General features: G+C 39.9%; 3 protein-coding genes across 3 annotated transcripts; 1 reads left to right on the forward strand and 2 right to left on the reverse strand.

Moving 5' to 3' along the window:
• Positions 1-956: 956 nt before the first annotated feature.
• On the reverse strand, positions 957-5,877 carry LOC146571534 (olfactomedin-like). The gene is made up of 5 exons (XM_085281309.1): positions 5,705-5,877; positions 5,432-5,590; positions 4,625-4,837; positions 4,356-4,488; positions 957-2,972 (listed from the first exon to the last, which is right to left on the reverse strand). Exons 1-5 carry the CDS (start codon positions 5,741-5,743, stop codon positions 2,110-2,112), a joined length of 1,407 nt encoding a protein of 468 aa, XP_085137435.1. The 5' UTR covers positions 5,744-5,877; the 3' UTR covers positions 957-2,109.
• A 7,519-nt stretch (positions 5,878-13,396) lies between these two features.
• On the forward strand, positions 13,397-16,120 carry LOC146571535 (olfactomedin-4-like). The gene is made up of 7 exons (XM_085281310.1): positions 13,397-13,523; positions 13,647-13,769; positions 13,838-14,056; positions 14,153-14,306; positions 14,424-14,651; positions 15,199-15,367; positions 15,447-16,120. The coding sequence occupies exons 1-7, from the start codon at positions 13,470-13,472 to the stop codon at positions 15,880-15,882; spliced, it is 1,383 nt and encodes a 460-aa protein (XP_085137436.1). The 5' UTR covers positions 13,397-13,469; the 3' UTR covers positions 15,883-16,120.
• A 6,160-nt stretch (positions 16,121-22,280) lies between these two features.
• On the reverse strand, positions 22,281-26,515 carry LOC146571536 (olfactomedin-like). Its single transcript, XM_085281311.1, has 5 exons — positions 26,407-26,515; positions 26,138-26,296; positions 25,271-25,483; positions 25,002-25,134; positions 22,281-24,358 (listed from the first exon to the last, which is right to left on the reverse strand). Exons 1-5 carry the CDS (start codon positions 26,443-26,445, stop codon positions 23,511-23,513), a joined length of 1,392 nt encoding a protein of 463 aa, XP_085137437.1. The 5' UTR covers positions 26,446-26,515; the 3' UTR covers positions 22,281-23,510.
• Positions 26,516-27,788: the final 1,273 nt, after the last annotated feature.

Consider the following 27,788-nt stretch of genomic DNA (forward strand, 5'->3'; position numbering starts at 1 on the left):
GCAGAGCAGGCTGTACCTACTGGGGAGACTCAGGTCTTTTGGAGTGAAGGGCCCACTCCTGAAGACCTATGACTCTGTGGTGGCCTCAGCCATCTTTTACTGTGAGGTCTGCCGAGGCGGCAGCATCTCTGCTGGGGACAGGAAGACACTGAACAGGCTGATCCGGAGAGCCAGCTCTGTTCTAGGATGCCCTCTGGACCCAGTGGCGGTGGTGAGTGACAGGAGAATGGTGGCTAAGCTGTCGTCCCTGTCGGACAACATTTCCCACCCCATTCAAGAGACTCTGACAGCATTGAGCAGCTCCTTCAGTGGCAGGCTGCGGCACCCAGGCTGGGATGGAGAGATTTCGCAGGACTTTCCTCCCAACTTAATGTCAGACTCTACAACATGGTCTCTGAAGATGGCCACACACATGCAGACAGACACACACACATCCCATACACAACTGTAACTGTCTCCCTGATGTGCAGTATTACCAAGTGCAATTCTTTCCTACCATAACAGAGCATTTTATTCTATTTTGTACAGTATTTTATTCTAATTCATCTTATCATATTCCATTGTGTTTATCTTAATTTTTACTGCTCTTAAATTTGTACTTTCTGCCGTGACCCAAATATTTCCCATTTGTGGGACTAATAAAGGTTTATCTTATCTTATCTTATCTTATCTTATCTTATCTTATCAGTACAAATCCATTATTTTATATCTATGTATATCTATATATAAAAATAAATCTAACACTTGTGAGACCTTAGAGGTCACATCTTGTAACTGGAAGGTTGCCGGTCCGATCCCCAGCTCTATCTGTCCTGGTCGTTGTGTCCTTGGGCAAGACGCTTCACCTACCGCCTACTGGTGTTGGCCAGAGGGGCCTGAGTGTCTAGAAAAGTGCTATATAAATGCAATCCATTATTGTACCTAAGAATAAAACACAAACAAATATGAAGGAGATTTTTCTGGCTGGCTTTTTATAGCAGATAAACACCTTAAAAATATTTTGCAGTACATCAAAAACTGAAGAAAACCATGAATCAGCATATAAACATTACCTAATGCTGAAGTGAAGCAGAGCAAAGTTAAGGAGGTTTTATTAGCGACTACAGCTAAGCGTTTTATAATTTGGCATAATTATTAAAGTTTAATTTTTTTTGGTATTGAACAGCAGAAATTGGCCCTTCTTTTCGGAAGTCTGTTTTGGAGAAAAAAGTAGCGGGCAGCAGCACTTTACACAACGGTAGACTGGTGCGTAATAAGCAAGTGAATAATGCAAAAAACAGAAATTTTAGTACATTCAGAGAGAGAAAGCTGTGCATGAAGTGTGATTTTCTCATGGTGGAAGCAAAACAGCAAGAGGAAGATAGAATTCGTGACAATCCTTTTCAAACGTGAAGCGTAGTCTTGATCTTCTTTTGCTGCTGGTTCAGTGAATTTTGGTTGGAGAGTGATGAAACCTGCAGCTTCAGAATCTGTGAGATGTTGCCTTTCAGCACCCAGTGGCATGTCCCCGTTGGGTGAATGGGGGGGGGGGTGCATGCTTTGCATTTACATCTTTTTGCAAAATCCGTTTACATCATTAGCTGTTTGATGATTGAAACAGTTTTGTGAGCTTTAACCTCAGACTCTGCCGTTTCTAGCAAAATACATTTACATTTAAAAATCGATTTTGGGTATCAATATCACATTATTCAAACTAAAATCAATTTCTATGATAAAATCAATTTTTTAAACCTACCCCTACAGTGTTAGCAGTAATGTTAGAAGCTGTAAACCCAAAATAGTTAAAATCTTGATGTTTTTGGTACTGAAGACTTTATTATGGTTCTAACCGGTGTTTGCATTCAGTTTAACCAAATGACATTATTAGTATAAGAACAGTTTTTACAGCATACATGACATATCTGTGGTATTTGTAGCTAACATCACTGTTGCATAAAATAGTCCTTAAACTGCACTTTTTAAATCATTGCTTTTTTTTCTTGCAGCATGCATGCAGCATACATGATATATCTTCAGCATTTGCAACATCTGCTAAGATTGCTGTTGCACAGAAAAAGCCATTGCCTTTTTTTTTGGAGGGGGGGGGCTTGGTCATGTGACAATAACTAGCTACAAAGCTTCAGATCTGAAGTGGGCCTGGTAGGCCAGCAAGTATCCATCGTTGTACATGTAGATCTGCTTGTTGGTGGGATTGTAGCTCAGACTAGCCACTGCTTTAGCTACCTTCTCCAGTGGTATTGCTAGTGAGTTGTCTTCTTTGCCTGTGGCTGTGTCGAAGGCGTAGAACACCTCCTCCCGGTACTCATTAACGTAACGAGTTGCGTACATCACACCGCACACCATGAAGGCGTTGCTCGTTGCCTTCTTGAACAACCTCGTTTCCCACGTCTGTGTCACGTTGAGACTCTTCACCTCGCTGTCCCAAACTAACCGGCTGATCACAAGGTTACCATGGTTACCTATAGTGGCATAGAGAGCCCACAGTCCTGTTTCATCTGCCTCTACATCAACATCACTATTGAGCCGGCAATCGTAATAACAATAGGGGAACTTGTTGTTGAAACCCACACCAGTGCCTGGAAGAGTCACCCGTTTGACCTCGTTGGCCTCAAGGTCGTACCGGCAAATGTCTGCAGAGCGGTAGCAGTGATAATACAGAGCCTCGCCATACAGGACGGCGTTCGGACCTTCATTTGTGCTGGGATGACTGTAAGATGAAGCAAAGGTAAATTCTCTGTGGTTTGTTGAGGCCATGAAGTCTTCGTAGGTTTGGTAAAGGCGCACAGTGTTGCCCCAGATGTGGCTGCTGAGCAGAGGTTGAACCCAGTAACTGTTCTTCTGCCCCTCGCTCTCGTTCTGGGCTTGTTTTCCCCACGAACCAGAGATATAGCTCTTACCATGAGGACTGACTTTGGTCGTGATAGGGTCACTGATGTTGGTGATCAGACCTCTGACGCAGTGCTTGTCCTGAACTGGAAAGATAGAAAGATCAGAAGGTTTTTGAAGCAGATGATGATATAGATACAGTCAATTGTTGTCATTTATCATCATTACTTATCATCCCCTTAAGGTGTATCCTTGCTTTAAAAAGGGGAAGCTTTTTATTTCTAGACTGGGATGGCTCTGCACTGGGTCTGACAGAGGGCTGGGTCGGTGACCCAGCATTTTGAGTTATTTTGTATTTTTTCTTATTTATGAAATAATATAAAGTTCTCGGGTTATTATTAGTTGGTATTAGTTGAAGTTGAGTCTAGTATATTAGACTCGTTATCGTCCATGTCTCCTTGCTTATAAGCCTTTTTCTGTTTAAAATGTGTAATCTCCTTGTCTGTGTAGGTTCCCCTTGTGTCTTTGTCCTCTTTCACTTTCTGGGAATTCTGTTACTATAGACAATGTAGAGACTGGATTTTCAGCTCTAATGCCAGCTAGAACTGTTTGTTGTGAGACAGGTTGCTGTGAGACCAAACTAGACTCCTGTGGGTCTAAAATATGGGCCGGGTCGGATCCAGAGGCAGAGTCGAAGGACTCAGTGTGCTCTGGGTCCCCAGAAGTACTTGTTTCTACTCCCACTTGGGGGCTCAGCAGAGGTTGCCCAGGTCCGCTGTGCCAGCTGGAGGGTCAGACAGGGCTAGTCATGTTTGAGCTGGGGGTACATGAGAGCCCAGCCTCCAACTTTATGCTCCAGCTGGGGGTTCAGGAGACCCTAGCCAGCAGCCTCTTGTGCCAGCTGTATGCTCAGCCGAGCATATATGGTCCAGCCACGATTCAGCCAGAGGTTGACGTCTCATCTAGTCTCATCTCAAAGTAGCCTGGTCTCGCCTGTCAATGCCCTGCGCGGCCTGCCAGTCCACAACCACCTTCCAAGCCCCAACCAGCGCATCAGGTGCCTGCCAAGCCAGCCCGTCCATGGAAATCAACCAAGCCACCAAAGGGCCCTCACTCACGTTCACCCTAAGCCATAGCCTAAACTGGGGGTATGGAACTCCAGGCCTCAAGTGCCGGTGTCCTGCAGGTTTTAGATGTGTCCTTGATCCAACACAGCTGAGTCAAATGGCTAAATTACCTCCTCAACATGTCTTGAAATCCTCCAGAGGCCTGGTAATTAACTAATCATTTGATTCAGGTGTGTGGACCCAGAGTGTGAACTGTAACCCTGATACTAAAATCACATTTTGCACCTCAAAAATGCCAAACAGGCATTCTGTTCCCATAAGTGACTGTTGGTCCTCACAAATATAGTAGCATGCCAATTTTCTGTCATCACAAAGATATCTAAACATGTGCACGCACACACACACACACACACACACACACACACACACACACACACACACACACACACACACCTCACATACCTCTGAAGTCTTTGGGGATTGACTTGCAGGTCTCCACATTATTCTTTAGGTAGCGCAGTTTCTCCTTCACAGTCTTCATGTTAAGCGTGTCTATTGTTTGCATCTTGTTTACATGTTTATGTAGTCTATCAGCCTATCAGAAATGGATATAATATTATTCTATTGATAATTCTGTTACATCACAACAGGTCACATGTGACCTGACATAGTATAACATTAAATCTTTTCTTTCTGTTGTTTTTTGCTGCCATTTGCTATTTTAGCTCTACCTCTTTGGAGAGTTTCTGTGTCTCGGAGTTGTTAAGCTGGCTGTGGACCACATCGATGTCCACCTGTAACTGGCTGAGCTCCTGGCCCAGCTGGCGCAGGGACAGTTCTGTATACAGGCCCTGGGAGTGCAGGTAGTTGTAGGGCTCCAGCCGAGCCGTAAAGTTGGTAAACTGATCCTGGATCAGAGGGAGACGTTGGCTAGAGAACGTCAGCTGCAAGAAATGCAGACAAAAAAAAATCCTCTGTTCAAAGACATGGCTTTTTTTCCTATACGAGCTATGTAAAAAATACATCCAAATTTTAAAAAGTTAATATTTTAAGGGGAAAGAAAAAGTGGTTACCCTATATTATAAAATACTGTACATATTTTCTATTATAGATAGATATCCATCTGTTGAAAGATAAGAGATCATGGACCTCAGCTGTGTAGTCTCATATTATTAAGAATAACAACAATAATTTTAAACATTTGAATCCCCAACTGATAAGATATATGTAAGAAAGGCCAGTGAAGCCAAGCTTTTAATTTTATTTTCAAAGACAAGTCTTTTGCAAGCAGCATATAAAATAATATATGAATGTTATGAAAAAACTTTGATACAGTGTTTATCTTTAAATAATGAAATATCAATTGATTGATTATACCCATACTTAGTATTCATTATGATAATAATAATTAATGAATTATTAAATAATGTTTTCTTGATTATTGATTCATTTTTACTTGTATTTTAGTTGTTTAATAGTACAACGTTAGTTCCTGAGAGCTTACTTCAGTACAATAAAGCATATAGATGAGTTCTTACCTCTTCTTGTAGGTTATTCAGAGATTCTTCACAGGTGTGAACTTCCTCCAACACGTACTTAAACTTCTGAGCAGGAAACACCCACATGGTGGAGTTTAGCTGGCACACACATGCATTTGCCTTCTTGTAGCCCGACACTCGCTGACTCTGGCTGTCAGCCTGATTTTGCAAATAGGAGCACACATTCTTAAAGTCTATTTACATGGTAAACAAACAACAAAAAATACTACATATAATACTTTTTAAAATTTATCGACTAGAAGTGTGACTTACTGTGGATGACAGCAGCAGCAATAGAAGCAGCTGCAGCATTTTTAGAGAAACTGAGACTGGACCAACACTGACACACAGTCTTCTTCTGTTTTCTTTAGAAAAACTCACTCACAACAAACACAGAATTTGCCGGTTTGCTTCCTGCCACTGATAAGTTGCTCCACAGCCTTAAAACCACTTGGACAAATGACACAACTAAGAACATCAAACTGGCGTTTTGTACGACCCCTCCCGCTTTCTTCATGCATTGTTAGTTTACTGGCTCTCATTTCCCCTTTTCAGTCTTCCTTAGACGATTATTTCGTTTTTTTCATTCAACTGTTGATTTTTCATTCATTTATTTATTTTTAACTATATAATAAAAGTGGAATGAACTGCCCACTGATTTTAAAGCTAAATTCATGTTTAAAACAACAAATCCAGTAGAAATTAAGTTTTCATCATATGTTAGTATGAAAATCTAATTTTGAAACGCTGCTTAAAAAAGACACTCAAAAATAATATATACCTTTGCAGGTTGTAGTCGTTAGCTTTTTTTTTATAGTGAACATTTTTATGATTAATGAAAAAAGTTAAACTTTAAAAAGTGGGCATTTACAGTGATGTATTACTATGATATAATGCCATGCTTGTTCAGAAATCCAGCTGTTAATTCCATTGCATTAACAGCTGATGTAGTCTACAGTATAGAGTAAAGCTCAGGGAAGCACAGGCTTCTCTGTGTAATGAGGCTACAACCTGTATTGAGTCAACATCTCTGTGCTGAAGAGGATACTAATGGGATTAAAGAATCCCATTAATAAATTAAACTGGAACTGAAGCCTGGAATTGCCAAAATTGCAAACAACCATGAGCTGCTAATCTTAATTCTCAATTATTTTTGCTTACTTTTTATTTATTTTACATTAAAAAAAAAAAACAAACCCTGACAAACTATGATTTCTGCTACATCTGCTTTCACCTTGCTTACTACTGCAGTTTAACCTATCAAGGTCAGTGACAATCCGATCAGTATATTTTTATTTATTTATTTATTTATTTATTTATTATTATTATTATTATTATTATTATTATTATTAATATGTTTTATTCTTTAATCTCATTATATATTCACAACCAGGGAGAGGGTATACAATACAATATTATAACACTTTCAGTTTCTTCAAAAAGAAAAAAAAGGTCACTATTCTCTGAAAATATAGTATATGACTTAGTAATCATATTGGTTTTTGGGCTCATCAACAATGATGGAAGACCTCATAGGGTTAATAACAATCTTTTTAAAATATTACAAAATATACTATCATTTAATTAATTTGATGAAAGACTGCGGTGTTAAGACATGCAATCAATTAAGAGCACCTGATATTTCTAAGGTAAGCTTTTTCAGTCCTCACACTACAGTTAACTTTTTAACATCCACTGCCATTGGCCCACTTATTTTTACAGGTATAGTTTTGGAATTTTGCTGATTTCGAATGCCCAAATGGGAACACTTATGTCATAGTCGCTGCGTATATGACACCTCACATAAAAAATAGGAACTTCGACTTTCTAAAAATGTGCTTCATGTTGGTAAAACTATATATTTGCCTAAAATGTATATTTGGAAACTTGGCAGATTTAGGGAAGTTAAAAGAGCTTAGAATGCAAAATGAATCATCGGTGGTGAGACATGGTGTGCATAACAAAACCACAGAATAAAAAAAGAATTAAAAAAATAAAATATCAGTCTGACTCAAAGTGGACACTTTCTGTTCCTGAAATTTCACCATTCCAGGCTCTGCAACCACAACATCCTTGTAAAGCTTCAAAATAGTGCACGTATTAGTCATTTATATGGGTTACTATTGGAATATCCATCTCTGAAACATGACCAGCAGATTGTAGCAGACTATAGCTTGTTATCACAATAGGTTAAGACTGTTAGTGCTGGACAAAAATTAATAAAGACACATGTAAGACATGTATTTATCAACATAATTAAAAATAATAATAATTTTGGTATAGACCAGGGGTATCAAACTCATTTTAGTTCAGGGGCCTGTAAAAAAAAAAAACAATTCTTTGATCTTCAGGCTGAAGGAAGAACAACGGTGTTTAATGCTCAGTCAATAATCACTGTAATCAATACAATTCTCTTTGTTCCATACAAACACTTTGAGCAATACAAATGTCCAGGAGATATACACGGGAGGGGGTCCGACAGATCTCGAAGTGTCTGACCATTTCACACATTCTTATAGCTTCCCATCCACCCCCAAAGTCATAAAACCTAAACATTCATATTCTTTCTCTCCCTCTCAGTGAGCTTCAGTTACGACCTTGGTTTCCTGTGCAGTATAGTTTTGTTCTCCCTAATGACAGAAATAAGGCCACGATTCTACACAGACAGCATTTCTTATAAATCAGCAGTATAATGCATCATAAAACACTATAATGATTCCGCAATCTTTAATCAGAGGTATAATGTGACATAAAACAGCTTAATGATTTTACAACATAGACATCAACAACCTTTGTCTCTCAAAACTAGATGCCTGCTAACCCCCTCTCTATCTCCTGCCTCCCAATCTCGTGACCTTGCAGCCCACTTCTTTGCACAATATGTTCTCCTTGCTCTGGCTTACCAACTCCTTATCCTACTAACGGCAACTTAATGTCGCCTCTGCCCTTCAAATCCGGGTCACACTGCAAGTCTATTATTTCAAGGTGGATGCTGACAGGCAGATCAGAGGGATTCAAGGTGGACGGCGAGCAAAACACTTTGAAGTCTTACTCCAGTTCACCAAAAATCTGAAATCATAGCTCAAATTCTCGTAACAATTCTGCTATTTTATCTTTGAACCGCTTCATGTGTGCCTCACGTTGGATCGCGCACACATTTTGGCTGATTGATGGGATGTGGGGTGTTCCCCATAAGAGGTGCTAGGATGGTAGCCGATGTATCAAAAAAACTCAGGAGAGTCTTCTCCAAGCATGACATCCCAGTGTACTTCAGACACAGCAACACACACAGACAAAAACTGGTCCATCCCAAAGAAAAGACTCCTAAACACAAAATTAACAATGTGTATTCTGTACAGTGTAGTGAGGAATGCCCAGACCTCTACATTGGAGAGACCAAACAGCCACTTCATAAACGTATTGCACAACATAGAAGAGCCACCTCCATGGTACATGACTCGGCAGTCAATCTGCATCTAAAGGACAAAGGTCACTCTTTCGAGTATGCCAATGTTCACATTTTGGACAGAGAGGACAGATGGTTTTAAAGAGGAGTAAAAGAAGCCATTTATGTCCACTGTGAGCGACCATCTTTGAGCAGAGGCGGTGGTTTACGACACCAACTCTCTGCCATCTATAATCCAGTTTTGAGATCCCCTCCCAGATGCCTTAACACCCACTCACATCCTGGGCCATCTGACCTCAGGAAATCACATGATAGGGTGGGGCCAGGTTTCACAATGAGCTCACCTGAAACCTTGGCTGATTGTGACCTACACCCATTTTCACACCTTGGGTCATGGATTACGTAGAGGATCATTAGGGGGTCCTTTGTCCCTCTCGGTGGGTTACTCCCACTAGGTTTAAATCTGGGACTCTCCACCATTTGACCCTTAGAATTGAAGAAGCTTCTTGGACGAGAGGTGAAACGTCTTCAAGCAACTTAAAGAAGTACAGACGCTTTTCTTTCCATTCTTCTTATTCTTACAATATTTAGTGTCTTGAGGCAGTTATTGTGATTTGATGCTGTATAAACTGAATTGAACTGAATGTAGCCTTGGTTAAAATCACACATTATTGGAGTGGTTTTGTTTAGGAAACTCGGTCTGGAACCAAGAACAAAAAGTCTTGTTTAAGTAAAAAAAAAATTGCAAATTTTTAGTTTGTGTTTTTGCTTATTCTTGTTTTTTTCAATTGTCGTTTAGCAATCAGGTGACAAAGAAATAATTACAGTGATTCCTTGTTTACTGTGGGAGTTACGTTCTAAAAATAACCCGCGATAGGTGAAATCCACAAAGTAGCCAACTTTATTTTTTACAATTATTATTCACTATCAGGGACCACTTCCTTGGTAACGATGGGTGATGAGGGATGAGGAAGTATGAATAGTGCTGCAGTTTGGGGAAGGCCTTGAAGGGGACTGGCGACGGCTTTCGGGCCAGGCAGAACCCCATGTACCAACGAGAAATAAAGGGAGGAAAGGAAGAGAGGAGAGGACAAGAGTCCCTCTTCGCTGTTGCTGGCCCACCTGCAACTGATTACCTGACCAGCCGTTGGTAATCATTCCTCCCGGCTAGAAAGGTGTATTTAACCTGGACTCAAAGGAGCTTGCAAAGAAAAGCGTCTGGACTTCTTTAAGTTGCTTGAAGACGTTTCACCTCTCATCCGAGAAGCTTCTTCAGTTCTAAGGTCAAATGGTGGAGAGTCCCAGATATAAACCTAGTGGGAGTGACCCCCCACAGAGGGACAAAAGGACCCCCTGATGATCCTCTAATCGCCTGAGCCAAGGTGTGAAACTGGGCGTGGGTCCCAATCAGCCAGAGTTTCGGGTGTGTTCATTGTGAAACCTGGCCCCACCTTATCATGCGAATTCCTGAGGTCAGATGGCCCAGGATGTGAGTGGGCATTAAGGCGTCTGGGAAGGGATCTCAAAACTGGATTATAGATGGCAGAGAGTTGGTGTCGTAAACCCCCGCCTCTGTTCAAAGATGGTCACTCACAGTGGACATAGATGGCTTCTTTCACTCCTCTTTCAAACCATCTGTCCTCTCTGTCCAAAATGTGAACATTGGCATCCTCGAAAGAGTGTCCTTTATCCTTAAGATGCAGATGGACTGCTGAGTCTTGTCCTGTGGAGGTGGCTCTTCTGTGTTGTGCCATGCGCTTGTGAAGTGGCTGTTTGGTCTCTCCAATGTAGAGGTCTGAGCATTTCTCGCTGCACTGTACAGCATACACCACATTGTTAAGTATGTGTTTTGGCGTTTTGTCTTTCGGGTGAACCAGTTTCTGTCTGAGTGTGTTGCTGGGTCTGAAATACACTGGGATGTCATGCTTGGAGAAAACTCTCCAGTACCCTCCATGGAGAAGGAGGCTAGGGGGCAAGATCAAAGTAGCACGGAGTGAGGTTAGCCAACTAATGGAGTTGCAGAAAGGTGCGACAAAGAAGGTGCATAAGAAATACAGCAAGCTGTCCATACCTGAGGCCTTGGAAACTGCCAAGCAAAGACTCATAGCCTTGGCCAGCCGCTTGAGGAGGTACACAGAGAGATAGAACGCAGGAAAATAAACCAGCTGTTCTCCACAGAACCAGCAAAGGTGTACTCTCAGTGGCAAGGGAACAATAATAATAAGAGAACAGCACCACCAAGGCTGGAGATGGAGCAATACTGGAAGAGCATATGGGAGAAGGACGCAACCCATAACGGCAATGCTCAGTGGCTAGTGGATCTGAGGGCAGACCACAGCGACCTCCCTGAACAGGGTCCAGTAACCATCACAGTGGCAGATATCCAAGAAAGGGTCTCCAGTATGAAGAGTTGGACAGCACCAGGGCCCGACATGGTCCACGCCTACTGGCTAAAGAAGCCGACTGCACTCCACGAGCGTCTGGCAGCACAAATGAACCAGCTGCTAGTTAACGAGAGACACCCGGAATGGCTAACCGAAGGTCGGACGGTCCTGATCCCCTATTCTATTCTATGCTATTCTATTCTATTCTATTCTATTCTATGCTATTCTATTCTAATTAAATAGCTTGAACTTTTTGGGAAAACATATCAGTTATTTTTTCCAACTATAGGACAAGTAGCTCTGAAGACTGTATTATTTTAACATAGTGAAGTTAAAAAAAGCTTACTGTGCACAAAAATGTGGTAGCAGCTAACACATTGCACAAGTACAAAACCTCAGAATTAAAAATCTGTTCCAAGTGGTTCAATTAGACATAATATGTTTTTTTCCCCTGTGGCTTATTTTACGCGCACAGTGCAGAATTTTTACTTTCTGTTCCCAAAACCTGCATCTTCCATTACTCCTATAGTGATAAAAAACAATTTAAAAAACATGCTTTTTTCTTCTTGCACACCTGCCCTGCTATCAGCTGATTTCAGTTTGTATGCAGAGAGGAATAACATAGCGGCGAAATCTGCAGCTTTAACCTCCCGAAATCTTTCATGGCATGCATTTTTAATTTCTCTTTGCTATTTGGGCTGATTTGGACCTGATCAATGAAAAAGCAAAGAATTACCAATTATTTATTTTTACCTGATTTTTCTTTCTACGAAAAATTTGATCCACATGCGGACATTCGTTTTAAATTTTGATAGAACAGTGGCAGTACAAGTCCTCATAGGTGGATATCAGGCCATTGTAGAGCAAAATTTAGTATTTTGGTCTAGACAACCCAAAATGTGATGTCCACAAAGGAGTAAAGATGCGGACATTACTTTTTCTTTCTATTGCACAAGTGAACAAGAGCATGATAGTAAAGTGCAAACTGTGTGAAAAGAAACAACTTTATTGTATGGCTCTTGTCAAGCATCTGCACAGACAAAATGCTAATACAAAGCTGTTTGTGTTGGCTGACCCCAGCAAAGCTGCCAGAGCCTGATCTTCATCATGTAACATGGTAGACATATCAGTATTGTAGTCTTGTAGCCCAATTTCTACCTGGACCTGTTTCTAATAAAACTCTAAGAATTGCTGTGGCAGGTGGTTTGAAATGTCTTTGGACTGGTTTCCATCTCTTCTTCGTGTTAATGGCTTTATGTTCAAACACAAGCACTAAAAGAGAGATCTTATGTGTCCTAAATAGGACTGGGATTGTCCCCGATGTGGGCCTGTCTGGGACGAGAAGAAAGTCTGCACTAGACTGTACATTTACATGTGATACGGTTAAAAGAGCTTACTGTGCACCAAAATGCGGTAGTGGCTAACACACTGCATGAATAACAGAGCCCAAAATTAAATATTAAATTTCAAATAGTGCAATTGGACACATTGTGGCTGCTTTGTGGCTATTTTTTGCATTTCATGCAAAAGGGTCACTTTCTGTTCCTGAATCAATTTCATGAAAAAAAAATTAAAATAGATGTATTAGTCACTGTTCTCAGCTTCACAACATAGACCATGGGTTTAACAGTGATTCAGAGGCAACATTATGACATTGTATTATTTAGCATAAACTTTACCACATGTAGGATATAATATCACATACACAGTGTATTTTTGTGTGGTAGTTTCCAAATTTTTACTTTCACAGCCTTTGATAATCCACATTATTGATTAAATTGATATATGATAAAATGTGCATGCCCTCCAACTGCTAGTGCTGATGAGTTGAAATAATTAAAAAAAAAAAGAGAGAAAACATTTCTTTTAAAAAGAGTTTGTAGTTTAAAAAATTGTAAAAACAGTGACAGAAGTCTGTGTTCCAGATTTTTTTTTAACAGAGTTTTAGGTTTCAGTACTTTAATTCTTATTTGGTACTTTATTAAATGTGAGATATTTATTTTGTACAGCCGAAGATGCTTTTACTGTCATTTCCCATGATTGGGTGCAAATTCTCTGTGTTGCTGTAATCCAAATCAGAAAATAGAGAAAACGAAGTGATACATAATCTACAAACACACCCACATCCAATTCCTCACATCCACAGGATAATGGGCGTGTTCGCAAATTAGAGGGTGCTGCTGCAGTCCCAGTGCCACAATCAAACACTTTAGAGAGAGTTTTCTTCAGCTCTGCTCTCTGATTCACCATGAAGCTGTACGTGATTATTCCACTGTGTGCTCTGCTCACATTCACCCAGCAGGTAAGAAATACTGAAGACTTCATTTCAATGGGTAAATATCCATTTTGAATAAAGCGACAAATACCAAATACCACTAAATGTGATGTTCTGCTTATTTCACTTGAAAATACATTTAAATTTCAGGCTCCTCCACGAGAAAAGTGTGCATGCGAGCTGAATAACTCAGAGAAGGCATTCCCTCATGAAAAACTCAGGATAGTTGAAACCAACGTATCAGACTGCAACAGCAACATCACCCCGCAGAAGGTAACTAGTCTTTTAAAGCTCTCATGCTGTGTGTCTCCATTCCTGCTTAATCACTGCTGCCTCTGCAGACTGTGGAGCTGGAGAGTCTGCTGCTGGGGTTGGAGCGTCGTCTTTCCCAGCTGAACAAAGACGTGCTGATCCTTGAGAAGGAGGATGACGGAGAGCTGTATGGAGTTCTCAGCTTGTATGTTATAGAGAATGAAATGACTGAGATCAAGCAGCTGATTGACAAGCTCAACAGCACCACCCAGCAACACCAGATCCTCACTGCTAACGCCACTAAACAGGTAGATTCACAACCACATGCTGCAAAACACTGACATCACTGTATCTTTGTCCCTCACTCTGTTTACGATCTTGTAAACAATCAAAATTTGTCTCAGCTGGGGAACTTTAAAGCAGAGATGCAAGAGCTGGAGAAGTTCGACACCATGCAGGTGATAAAGGGACAACAAGTCAACTCTGCTCTGAAGGCAGATCTATTCAAGTGCAACAAAAAAATGAACACTACCGTCACACCCACCGAGCCCCCACAGGGTGAGTTTGTTCTTTTTTTTTATGTGTTTGTTTGTTTATTTCTCTTCTGGTGGCAGTGGGAGTCTGTTCTTAGGGGATTGGAGCAGTTAATAATCCTTTTTATTTTTATCCCATCAGGTACCTGTCAACGCAGCCGGCTTCTGAATGTCACTGGACCAAGGGTCTACACAGCAGGAGAATATCCTGGCTCGTACGCTTACGGAGCCTGGGGTCGTGATCCCAGACCAGAGGAAGGCAAAGAGAGCTGGTACTGGCTGGTGATGATGACTTCGAGTAACAGATACTCCAACTATGTTCGTTTTTACAGCAGTCTGAGTTCTCTCATCATTGGAGTGAGCGTCCCAGGTAAGGAACTCCTCTCTTCTTGTTGTTTTTTTCCCTCCCACATAATGCAAAAAAACCCTTACTGTTTTTACTGGGATCACTCTGAAGTTGGTAATAAAGTAGCTTATTAAATTGTTTGAATTTTCAAAGATGAAATAATTAACCCTAGAGGTTTGCTGTACTTTGGGTTACTGAAGGTGTTTGGAAAGGACCATGTACAGTGAGTTTGTTAGGTAACTACCTAACTGTACCTAAAATCGAGTTATGCAACCCTTTATAAAAGTGGCTTTAACATTTGGTAGCAAGTTATACTGATACCAAGTATCAGTATTACGTGTTTTCAACAAGCAGCCCTTGTTCCAGTGCTGGTCCTGTACAGGTGCATAGACAGTTCTGCATTGGTTCCCAGCCCATGTTATCCTGGAGTGTTTTTACTAAATAATACTCACCTGCCATAGTTCTTAAGAACAATTTTTTGCAGTTTGTCTTAATTACTGATACATTTTTGTGAAGCAAATTATAGTTTTAAACTATTAACATATGTTTATTCCTTCTTTTTCATCTTCAGGTAACGTCCAGATCCACTCCTCAAACCCAACTACCAACACTATCCAGGGTCCAAATAATGTTCTGTATGGAGGGGCTTTGTACTACAACTGTTACAACCAAGATTATGTTTGTCGATTTAATCTCACCACTAAAAGTGTCACAACCTTACAACTACCAAAAGGCACCAGGTTTGTCTTGGACCTCATTACTGGATGAAATGCTGAATAACTATGACAGAAACTTTCACTGCTATCCTCTGTTAACCAGGTACAACTCAAAAGGTAACTTCTGCCATCTTGAGGAATGCTACCCATACACTGACCTGGACCTGGCAACAGATGAGTCTGGTGTCTGGGTGGTCTACACCACCACTCAGGACTTTGGCAACTTGGTTCTCTCCAAGCTAGAGGAGGGTGAAACACCAGTGCTTGGAAAGACCTGGCGCACTTCAGTCTACAAACAGTCAGTGACCAACACCTTCATAGCGTGTGGCGTTCTCTATGCGACACGTTACATTAACAGGGAGGTCGAGGAGATCTTTTACTCATTCAACACCGTGACGGGACAGGAGAGGTTTAACATTGGCATCTTCATGAACAAAATGTCTCCCAACATTCAAAGCCTAAATTACAGCCCTGTGGACCAGATGCTGCATGCTTACTGTGACTCCAACATGGTTTCCTACAAGGTGTTGTTTGGGTAAATTGATGTTGTTGTTTCATTTCTGCAAAATTGATTGATTTCTATAAAAGTCTGAAATTCAAATAGGTGCTCGAGTAAAACATGGTATAGCCAACACCGTTTTTCCTCAAGATGTTTCATGTTTAATGCATCACATTTCATAAACAATGTATTTCTCCATTAAGCTAATTCAACCAGTGCAAATAAAAGGTTCATCTTTGCCTTGTACTCTCTTTATTTAATAAAATCAATAATTTCCAGTGTAGTGGTTTTAATGTTCAGAGTCAGTCTAACTATGTTATTATATCTTTTTTTATGTAAACATACAAATGTCATATTCTCATAAAAGTCACAAGATTGTTGTTTTGAGATTTGTGGAGAAATCCTTGCAGTGACATTAGAGTAGCAGTTATCTAAATAAGTAAATTAAATTCAAACAGATTGTCAACTTGTTAGTACAACGTATTTACTGAAAGAAATCTCCGTCTGTGGATCGGGTTTCCTCCGAGGCGTGAGCACCTATCAGCAGAGATTGTCCATAACCTATAGAACTCAAAGAAATATTCTCAAGTAACAGTCAAATATGCCATTCAGCGTGTTAGTTACGACGTCGGGAGCAACTGGGAGAACAAAACGACACAGAAACTGTACGGGTTGCTTTCCCAAAATCAACTCAAAGGTTTATTCATCTTACAACAGTATATATAGAGGAAAAAGGTTCGTGTGTCAACAGATTCTCAGTTCAAACCGGTACAGACCAAATAAGGGAACGTCTTCCTGCCTTGTGAGCAAAGAAGTATCCTTTGTGTAGTTTATCAGTTCAGCTACAATTTATGATTATCCCAGCAAAATACACTCCTAGACATAGAATACAGAGTTCTTTCATTAGTGAATTCTGAAACGAACCACCTGGCCTTTAACAAGCTCCTTTCTAAGAGATAAGGAAGGGAGGATGGGAGTAAGGAAGTGATCTCTGTGGTGTTTTCAACCTTGAGGTACCATCCTGTGATTCTTACACATTAATTCTTAGGTTACAGAGAAAGAGAAAAACAACTAGTAAATGGGCCTTATTGAGTAACAGTTTTCCTGTATAATATCACTATAAAACAATATCCTGTAAATGCTACCATGGTATCAAAATATCACAACAGTTCCCTCCTTTTATCATGAAATGATAACATAGTATAAAGACAGAATGTAATAACATAATCTAAAGACAAATCATAAATGTGAAATAACCTAAATATATAAGAAAAAACACAGTTCTTCAGTCGTCTCCTGGCCTGGTCCCAGGTTCGAGAGACATAGAATAAGCGCTGTATGATGACAATGGGCATTTCATTTTCTCCATTATCAGGATGGAATGAGTCTAGCTTTATCAGATTAGACATCATGTGGTACTCTCGGCTTTCTGTTCCTGCTGGATGTTCGAGTACCTTGTTGTGGCTCTTTCAGGCGTTGTGTGTTAATCAGTGATTGCGTGTGTGTAGGTGTATTAGATCCGGGCGCTGGCTCGCCGGAGACGTCGTCTGCTTGATCCGACGCCTGAGATGGTCTGGTTGGGCTGGTCTTAACCCTGCTGGCATGAATCCACTGAGGTTGTCCGTCTGTGAGGATGCTGGTTCTCGTCACTGCCAGTACAGTCTGGGGGCTGGAAAACGCGGCCTCCCCGAGTGTCCTTGGTTTTAGCAACTTCACCAACACCGCGTCTCCTGGCCTCCACTGATGAGTTGGAGCTGTGGAGGGGAGAGGCTGAGAGAGACAAACTTTCTGATAGTTATTATTCAGTGTTTCTACCAGATTGTGAACATAGTCGGACAATGCAGTGTCTATGTCCCCTTCCAATAGCGGTGCCCCTCTGGAAGCTGACCATGGTGTTGGAAACGGTCTTCCCATGATTATTTCAAATGGAGATAATTTGGTTGCTGCGGATGGAGTCATTCTAATTTTACAGAGGACTTGAGAAAGTAATTTGACCCAGGTCATTCCTGTTTCTATCATTGCTTTAGTCAGGCGATTTTTTATGGTCCTATTCATTCTTTCTACAACTCCTGAACTCTGAGGGTGGTATGGCACATGATATTTCCAGTCTATTCCTAGAGTTTTAGCACACTTTTGAATTACTTCTGATGTGAATGAAGGTCCTCTATCACTGTTAATTTGGTGAGGTATCCCGAATCTGGGTATTATTTCATTGCTCAACTTTTGACAGACTACTTCTGCAGTTTCTTTTGATGTTGGATAAGCTTCTACCCATTTACTAAATTGATCCACTATTACCAGTAAGTACTTGATGCTTCCTTGTGCTGGCATGTGTGTAAAATCAATTTGTAATGTATGAAATGGAAAATCTGGTTGTGGTAAATGCTGATGTTTTGCTTTTGGTCTCCCTACATTAGTTCGTGCACATGTTAGGCAGGTTGCTAATATGCTTTTTACTGCATGCAATGTTTTTTTCAATTACAAATCTTGATTTTATTGCATCTATTACCCCACTTTGTCCGACATGACTCACACCGTGAAAATGTCGGATAAGGACTGGCAGCAGGGAAGATGGGAGGGCAATCAAACCCTCAAGATTTTTGTATAAGCCATCTCTGTCATCTAAGGTACAGTCATTATTCTCCCAATAGGTGTAATCAGATGCAGAGGCCTGCTCTTGTATGAATTTTAAATCAACATTTGTGTCTAAATAGTCTGGGAGTGTAACAAGTGGCAGCTGTAGGGGCACAGATAATACTTCCTGCGGAGGTGGGAGCTGCGATGCAGCTGCAGCCTTGGCTGTCACGTCTGCTAGGGCATTATCTGTTGCTTCGTCTGTGTCAGCTGTACTGTGTCCTCTCGTTTTCACAACTGCAATGGCCGATGGTAGTTGTATAGCCTGCAAAAGTCTTTGCACAAGATCAGAATTAGCGATCGGTTTTCCGTCAGCCGATCTAAATCCTCTTTGTCTCCACAATGTGCCAAAGTCGTGTACGACGCCAAACGCATAGCGGCTGTCTGTGTAAATTGTCACACGCTTATCCACATGTAGCTCACAGGCGCGTATTAAAGCCATGAGCTCTACTTTTTGTGCTGAGTGAAATGGTAATGAGTGAGCCTCTAGTATGATGTCAGGCAATGTCACCACTGAATAGCCACAAAGAAATGAGTTGTCATTCGGCCTTGAACAGGACCCGTCCACATAAACCGTGGCTGAGTCTGGGATAGGTGTTTGCTCTAGATCTGGACGTGGTGCTGTGGATTCCTGTATGCGTGTCATGCAGTCATGAACGTCAAGCCTGTCTGAGCCATCCTGGTAGTGGCATCTGTACACGTGTTTGACACAGTGTGTGACGTGGAGTACCGGACAAAAAGATGTTGATTTCATTCTCTGCTGAGGCGTCCAGCTGACACAGAGGCTGTTCCTTCTCCATGATGTCGGTGCATAGGGCCGAAAAAACATAAGCTGTTATCAGTGTCAGCAAACATTTCACCCTTTGTGTTAAATGAAATACACAAATTCATTTTTGCTCTGGGTGTCTGCGGCTGCTGGAAAACGGAGCCAAATTTGCACCTCTAGCTTGTCTACCTTGTGGATTAAAATTCACTGGCCTTCAGTTTTACAAGCTTTAAGAAAGCATCTTTACTCAGTTCGTAGAGATTATCAGTAGCTGTCACTTTTAGCAACTGAGAGCATTCAGGGTGGATATTGTTCAAAAAGGTAGTAATGAAAATCTGATCATTTCCATCCTCTGGCATGCATGCCTCATTAGCCCAACAGTGCATAAAGCGTTTTATGAATACTAGGATAGATTCATCAGGCTTCTGTTTACACATTGTTACTGCATTTAAGTCAATTTTGTCTCTGGACATTGTTAACAGGAATCTCTTTAGATTCCTGAAGAAACCGGTGATTTTGTCATCATCTACCCACAAGAACTCTGCAGTTGTGGATGCTTTATCATGCTTTGGATCTAATTCACCTATCTCTCCTATGAGTTGTGACTCGGTTACTCCAGGAATGCATTGACACAATATGTACCTGTAATCCGGACCACCCAAGTGGTGATACCTGGTACTTCTCTGTAATGCAAAGACAAAGGCTGTAGGATTTTTAAGAGGATCAGGAAGCTCTTTAATAGTTACCACTAATTCTGAGATTTTAGGGGGCTGAATACAACACTGATCTCCTATTATCATAAAGGGGTAAGTGTCATTGACGTCACTAGATTTTAATTCTGATTGTTTGCGAGTGTTGGTGTAAGGACCTTTGTCATTCTGGCTTTGTTTTTCCTTTTTTCCTTTTAGATAAGTCTTTATTAAAGTTCTGGTAATAGGTATTTCTTTAGCTACCTCTAAACCTCTAGCCACGATATCGTGGCGTTTCATGTGGGTGTCAATTATGGACACTGCCTGATGCAAAAGTTTTTCTTCACAGTCGTCTAAATTGCTTTTCATAAGTTCCTCACATTCTTCTTTCAAAAGTTTTTCTCTTTTCCTATGTTCTGCTAATTCTTCCTCGCGGCGTATATATTGATTTTCCTGGTCCTGTTCAAGGAGATGGCTAAGATTCGTTGCATCTGATTCAGGTTTTTTGTCACTTTCTTTTAAGCTGGTTAGATCAGAATGTTGACGTTGTGTGCGTGCAGCTGCTACAGCGACTATTAATTTGGTCTCATCTTCGTAAGGGGGTGGGGCCGTAGGCAGAACGGCTGGACATGCAAGACTAGCTTTTCCTGTGGTAGATTTATTTTCTATGCTAGAGCCTGCACTAGTTTTATTTGATGTTAAAGCATCTATACCTGGTTCCGGTCCCTTTTTCCATAGTGGTAATATTCGATGTATCACGTCACGACATTCTATCATATATTTTCTACAGGATTTTTTAAGCAGACTACTTTTCTTATCGCAAATGATATTCAACATTTCTACTGACCTGTTTTCTGGCGATAATCGTTCGGGATAGGGCTCCGGAAATAAATTAGAATGCATTGAACTTACAGTTCTTAAGTTGTAGACAAAGTCAGTCACATAAGCACTTCCACATGTTCTGGATATGTAATCATGAAAGTCTTCACCGATTCACGGACGTGGATTACACGTGACCGGAAGTGGGAGTCGTACTGAGCCGTTATTTGTGACTTTATATTTTATTTTATTTTGTTTTGCAGTTAATTTCGATTTTTTTTTCGGACCTGTCTGAGGTCTTTGAATTATTCTGACCCATGTTCAGTGATTTCCAGAGGGGTTTACACGCTTGAAGGATTTATGTTAGTATTTTTGCTGAGGCAAAGTTGAGGTTACTTTCGATTTTATTGCTAGCAATTTTCGTTTTCAAAACAACAGGCAACCTCCTGTATCTCTCTGCTTTTAATTTACTTTAATCGGGGCTAAGGAAGTCGTCAGTGTACCCCATTTATCTGGGCCACTAAGGAAAACTTCGTCAGTATATCCCGTTTCTCTATGAATCACTGAGAAAGGTATAATACAGTCTTATAAATAAAAAAAAGACACTTATTTACCTTCGTCAGCAAATCCCACTTCTGACACCAAATTGAAAGAAATCTCCGTCTGTGGATCGGGTTTCCTCTGAGGCGTGAGCACCTATCAGCAGAGATTGTCCATAACCTATAGAACTCAAAGAAATATTCTCAAGTAACAGTCAAATATGCCATTCAGCGTGTTAGTTACGACGTCGGGAGCAACTGGGAGAACAAAACGACACAGAAACTGTACGGTTTATTCGTACAAAGGTTTATTCATCTTACAACAGTATATATAGAGGAAAAAGGTTCGTGTGTCAACAGATTCTCAGTTCAAACCGGTACAGACCAAATAAGGGAACGTCTTCCTGCCTTGTGAGCAAAGAAGTATCCTTTGTGTAGTTTATCAGTTCAGCTACAATTTATGATTATCCCAGCAAAATACACTCCTAGACATAGAATACAGAGTTCTTTCATTAGTGAATTCTGAAACGAACCACCTGGCCTTTAACAAGCTCCTTTCTAAGAGATAAGGAAGGGAGGATGGGAGTAAGGAAGTGATCTCTGTGGTGTTTTCAACCTTGAGGTACCATCCTGTGATTCTTACACATTAATTCTTAGGTTACAGAGAAAGAGAAAAACAACTAGTAAATGGGCCTTATTGAGTAACAGTTTTCCTGTATAATATCACTATAAAACAATATCCTGTAAATGCTACCATGGTATCAAAATATCACAACATTTACTAGCTTTTTTTTAATATGCAGTGTTGGGCAAGTTACTTTAAGTAATTAATTATAGTTACTTCTTCAAAAAGTAACTGAGTTAGTAACTGAGTTACAAGATTCTAAAAGTAATTAATTACTTGAAAAGTAACTATTGCCTTACTGGGCCTGGACCCCAGAGGGTTAAACATTTTTTTAACCCTCTGGGGTCCAGGGTATAATTGGACATTTTTAACTACTTTTGATGTTTCCTCTACATTTCACCTTTAAAAACTATTTTTGTTTGGTATCATTGTTTTCAGCACGACCTCACATGTCTGAATTTATAGTTATGTTTTCATTTTGACATACTGTATTAACAAAAAACATAAAATGTGAGTAGAAAAAGTTTTTTTAATTTAATTTAATTTTTTGCAGTGCATTTACAATGACTGAAATTTACAATGGATAACATTTTCGTTTCTCCTTCAAGTATCAGATAAAATGTTACACATTTATGGTTCATAATACAAGTGCACAAATCAATGCCTGAGAACCTTAATCAAATGAACAATTTTTGTAAAGAAAAGAGAGTCAAAATGTGTCAATAATAATCTGACTGACTGATAAAGTTTCTCAAAAAGATTATACACGTGTCTCTACAATTTACTGAATCATAGAGTACACTGCACTTAATTTTTCACATTGATTATATATTTTGTTAAATAAGTGACATGATGAAATATGTCATGTTTTCATCTGAGTTTGTATTTAAATAATTTTCTTTTAAGGTTCCAATGATTTTTGTTAATATTTGCTAATATGCAAAACCCTAAATTTGAAATAGTGTTTACTTTCTCATTTACATTACATAGTTTCTGCAACACCAAAACCCTAAATTTGAATTCAGTTCAGTTTTATTTATATAGCACTAAGTCACAACAACACTTCCCTCAAGGCATTTTATATTGTAAAAACCCTATAATAATATAAAAAAACAGAGAAAACCCAACAATCATATCACTCCAATGAGCAAGTGATTTGACGACAGTGGTAAGGAAAAACTCCTTTTTAACAGGAAGGAACCTCCAGCAGAACCAGGACAGGAGAGGGACGTCCATGTGCAGCAATGGAAGCAGATATGGAAGATAAAGTCCAAAGCAGCCCCCATGGTAGAGGAAGCATCAAGAGTTGTAGCCCCATAACAGCTAAAATATTAACGTGTACCCTCAAGCTAGGCCTAGATAGATAGATAGATGGATAGATGGATAGATAGATACATGGATAGATAGATAGATAGATAGATAGATAGATAGATAGATAGATAGATAGATAGATAGATAGATAGATAGATAGATAGATTTTTTAAATTTTTTACAGCATACATGACATATTTGTGATATTTGTATTGCTTGCATAAAATAGTCCTCAAACTGAACTTTAAATCATTGCTTTTTTCTAACTGTTTAACAAGCTTTAGATCAGAAGTAAACCTGGTAGGCCAGCAAGTATCCATCGTTGTACATGTAGATCTGCTTGTTGGTGGGATTGTAGCTTAGACTAGCCACTGCTTTAGCTACCTTCTCCAGTGGTATTGCTAGTGAGTTGTCTTCTTTGCCTGTGGCTGTGTCGAAGGCGTAGAACACCTCCTCCCGGTACTCATTAACGTAACGAGTCGCATACATAACACCGCACACCATGAAGGCGTTACTTACTGCCTTCTTGAACAACCTCGTTTCCCACGTCTGTGTCACGTTGAGACTCTTCACCTCGCTGTCCCAAACTAAGCGGCTGATCACGAGGTTACCATGGTTACCTATAGTGGCATAGAGAGCCCACAGTCCTGTTTCATCTGCCTCTACATCAACATCACTATTGAGCCGGCAATCGTAGTAACAATAGGGGAACTTGTTGTTGAAACCCACACCGGTGCCTGGAAGAGTCACCCGTTTGACCTCGTTGGTCTCCAGGTCATACCGGCAAATGTCTGCAGAGCGGTAGCAGTGATAATACAGAGCCTCGCCATACAGGACGGCGTTCGGACCTTCATTTGTGCTGGGATGACTGTAAGATGAAGCAAAGGTAAATTCTCTGTGGTTTGTTGAGGCCATGAAGTCTTCATAGGTTTGGTAAAGGCGCACAGTGTTGCCCCAGATGTGGCTGCTGAGCAGAGGTTGAACCCAGTAACTGTTCTTCTGCCCCTCGCTCTCTTTCTGGGCTTGTTTTCCCCACGAACCAGAGATATAGCTCTTACCATGAGGACTGACTTTAGCTGTGATAGGGTCACTGATGTTGGTGATCAGACCTCTGAGGCAGTGCCTGTCATGACCTGGAAAGGCAGAAAGATCAGGAGGTTTCTGAAGGAGATAATAAGATACAGTCAATCATTGTCACCTATCGGGATCATTTATTTATGATCCCGTGAGAGTGTCTGTTTGGCTCAAATATTATTTTCAGACAGGATCAGGGAAAATAAGCTAGTTCTTGTAGTTCTTGAGTGACACGACTTTGTACTGGGTCTTCTTCACCATTCCTTGTGCATAGGTAGAATCAAAATACAAAGAAAGTCCAATACCCCAATCACTGAGAAATACAGTGTTCAGGAATAATTGATTATTACAAATTAATTGATAATTGGCTCTCACTGACAATCCCACACACCCACAATTTTTTCATATCATAGTGAGGACATCTAATTGACATAATGCTTTCCCCAGCCACCTAGTCTAAACCTAACCATCAAAAATAATGCCTAACCCTAACCCTGTTGTAACCCTGACACTAAAATCACATTTTGAGCCTCAAACTCGTGTGAACGGGCATTTCGTCCGCATAAGTATAGCAGCATGTTAATTTTCTGTCCTCACAAAGATATCTAAACATGTACACCACACACACACACACACACACACACACACACACACACACACACACACACACACACACACACACACACACACACACACACATACCTCTGAAGTCTTTGGGGATTGACTTGCAGGTCTCCACATTATTCTTTAGGTAGCGCAGTTTCTCCTTCACAGTCTTCATGTTAAGCGTGTCTATTGTTTGCATCTTGTTTACATGTTTATGTAGTCTATCAGCCTATCAGAAATGGATATAATATTATTCCATTGATAATTCTGTTACATCACAACAGGTCACATGTGACCTGACATAATATAACATTAAATCTTTTCTTTCTGTTGTATTTTGCTGCCATTTGCTATTTTAGCTCTACCTCTTTGGAGAGTTTCTGTGTCTCGGAGTTGTTAAGCTGGCTGTGGACCACATTGATGTCCACCTGTAACTGGCTGAGCTCCTGGCCCAGCTGGCGCAGGGACAGTTCTGTATACAGGCCCCTGAAATGCAGGTAGTTGTAGGGTTCCAGCCGAGCCGTAAAGTTGGAAAACTGATCCTGGATCAGTGGAAGACGTTGGCTGGAGAACGTCAGCTGCAAGAAATGCAGACAAAAAAATCCTGTGATATTCTGATCCCAGACTGAAGTTGAAATATTATCTGGCAGACAATAACATAAAATTAATGGTAACAGGAAATCAATTCTGTGGGTATTTCAGTGTTTTTGCTTTTTAAACTTTTTTAAAGTATTTAATATCAAACATTGAAATGGTTATGAAAAGTGATTATTTTACATTATATTATTTTACAAATTTTACTGTGCATACTTTCTCATATCATATCAAATTTCAGTATAAGAGTATAATAAACGAGGAGGTACTTATAGAATAGAGATTCCAAAAGGCCAATGTGGAATATAACTGAAAAATAAAACACCGTGGACCCCGGCTGTGTATTTAAATCCCAACTGACAATGTAAGTTTAACAAGAACAAAAACAAGCCATAGGTTTTCTAGTTTTCAATATGAATCCTACAAATCTTTTTGTTGTTCAAAAATAAATCTGTTGAAGGTGGCAGAGGAATGATATGAAAATATAAACTTCAGTAACACATACATTTAAAAATTACATACCAATATATAGTATATGTGATAATAAAAAAATTATAAATAATGAAGCAATAATATTGCAATTGGTACTTATGCTTAAGTAGCAGAGGTGAGTAAAATAATGCTACATGAGTTCTTACCTCTTCTTGTAGGTTATTCAGAGATCCTTCACAGGTGTGAACTTCCTCCAACACGTACTTAAACTTCTGAGCAGGGAACAGCCACATGGTGGAGTTTAGCTGGCACACACATGCATTTGCCTTCTTGTAGCCCGACACTCGCTGACTCCGGCTGTCAGCCTGATTGTGGGTACAGCAGGTTAAATCCTGAGGAACTGTTCACGGGCTACTCAAATAACTTTTTCTCCTAAAATACTATATTAAATCATTAGCTTTGAAGTGTAACTTACCGTGGATGACAGCAGTAGCAATAGAAGTATCTGCAGCATGTTTAGCTGGAAAAACTGAGACTGGACCAACAAAGATGCACACACACAAACACACACAGTGCTCCTCTGTTTTCTCTAATAAACTCACTGACAACAAACACACAGCCTGCTGGCCTGTTTCCTGTCACTGATGGGTTGCGTCACAGACTTAAAAGCAATTGGATGACACAACTAAAAGCATCAAGCTGGACTTCTGTAGGACCCCTCCCACTTCCTTCATGTATTGTTAATTTATCAGCTCTCATTTCCAAATGTTTTCATTCCTTCCTAACAGGATTATTTCCTACTTTATTAATTTTTTAAATTTTTTTAATTATTATAGATTACTACTGGCAGATGTTATACATTTACTTTAACGTTAAAATGTTAAAACCTGTAACCAATGGAAACGGCCCTTTTAGCATATTGTAACAAATTAATCTGATTTTTACAAGGGTGAACTTAGATAAAAGTGATACACTCTTAGAAACTAAATAACAAGAGACACTTTTTAAATTCTATCACCTTTTTTATGTTAAACTATTTTTATCAGTTCTGAATAAAAAAGTAAAAAATTAAGCCCTTCTAATCTCTGTTACGTACCCTAAAAGGTAGGCATTTACATTGACATATTAATATGTAATGAAAAGTAGCAACTTCTAAACATGTACTTGCTTAGCAACGAAACCTTATACGTTATCATAAATTATCATTGGAAACTTGGAGACTGTTAAAAGAGCACAATAAATGATTTACTGTAAGATGTTGCATGCATAACACAAACCACAGAATTAAAAAAAAATCTAATTATTATTGCAGTCTGACTCAAAGTGGACACTTTCAGTTCCTGAAACTTTACCATTACAGGATCTACAACTAAGATTCAGCATGTATGTCTCAAAATAGATGCACGTATTAGTCACTGTCTGCCTTTATGTGCACTGTTAAAAAAAACATCTTAAAAAATTGGTAATATTCCAGCAGCTGGGGCGCCAAAATACTACCGTAAAATAACAGAAAATAACTTTCTCATAAAAATACAGTTATTTTCAGTAATGAAAATAGAGTTTGTTGCGCCAATTTTACTTGGGATTCTGCCTTTTCCAAGTGCTTTTAGACATTAAATTAGGAACATTTTGACGTGATCAAACAATGAAATCACCTATAAACAAGGTCAATGAATGTGGCAATAAGAATCATAATACGTAAATATACAGAAATATACAGTTAGCAGTTTGCTTAAATAATAATGATTGCATGCCCTGGGACAGACTGACAGAGGAGAGGCTGCCATATCAGCCCTTCTGGCCATTACCAGTAGGTGAAGAGTCTTGACCACGGACACAATACCGAGAGTGTCCGAG

The sequence above is a fragment of the Mchenga conophoros genome, linkage group LG7 (assembly GCF_057382185.1).
Source record: "Mchenga conophoros isolate Kocher_MC1m ecotype Shallow Benthic linkage group LG7, M_conophoros_male_GT1.1, whole genome shotgun sequence".
In the NCBI taxonomy this organism is placed as follows: Eukaryota; Metazoa; Chordata; class Actinopteri; order Cichliformes; family Cichlidae; genus Mchenga; species Mchenga conophoros.

Excerpts from the sequence above, each read along its gene's own strand:
- LOC146571534 (XM_085281309.1), bottom strand. The coding sequence starts at position 5,743 with ATGCTGCAGCTGCTTCTATTGCTGCTGCTGTCATCCACA. Across the intron at positions 4,838-5,431 it reads TGAATAACCTACAAGAAGAG|CTGACGTTCTCTAGCCAACG; the intron begins GTAAGAACTCAT and ends CATTTCTTGCAG. Across the intron at positions 4,489-4,624 it reads CACAGAAACTCTCCAAAGAG|GCTGATAGACTACATAAACA; the intron begins GTAGAGCTAAAA and ends CATTTCTGATAG.
- LOC146571535 (XM_085281310.1), top strand. The coding sequence starts at position 13,470 with ATGAAGCTGTACGTGATTATTCCACTGTGTGCTCTGCTCACATTCACC. Across the intron at positions 13,524-13,646 it reads TGCTCACATTCACCCAGCAG|GCTCCTCCACGAGAAAAGTG; the intron begins GTAAGAAATACT and ends TTTAAATTTCAG. Across the intron at positions 15,368-15,446 it reads CAACTACCAAAAGGCACCAG|GTACAACTCAAAAGGTAACT; the intron begins GTTTGTCTTGGA and ends TCTGTTAACCAG.
- LOC146571536 (XM_085281311.1), bottom strand. The coding sequence starts at position 26,445 with ATGCTGCAGATACTTCTATTGCTACTGCTGTCATCCACG. Across the intron at positions 25,135-25,270 it reads CACAGAAACTCTCCAAAGAG|GCTGATAGACTACATAAACA; the intron begins GTAGAGCTAAAA and ends CATTTCTGATAG. Across the intron at positions 24,359-25,001 it reads AATCCCCAAAGACTTCAGAG|GTCATGACAGGCACTGCCTC; the intron begins GTATGTGTGTGT and ends CTGCCTTTCCAG.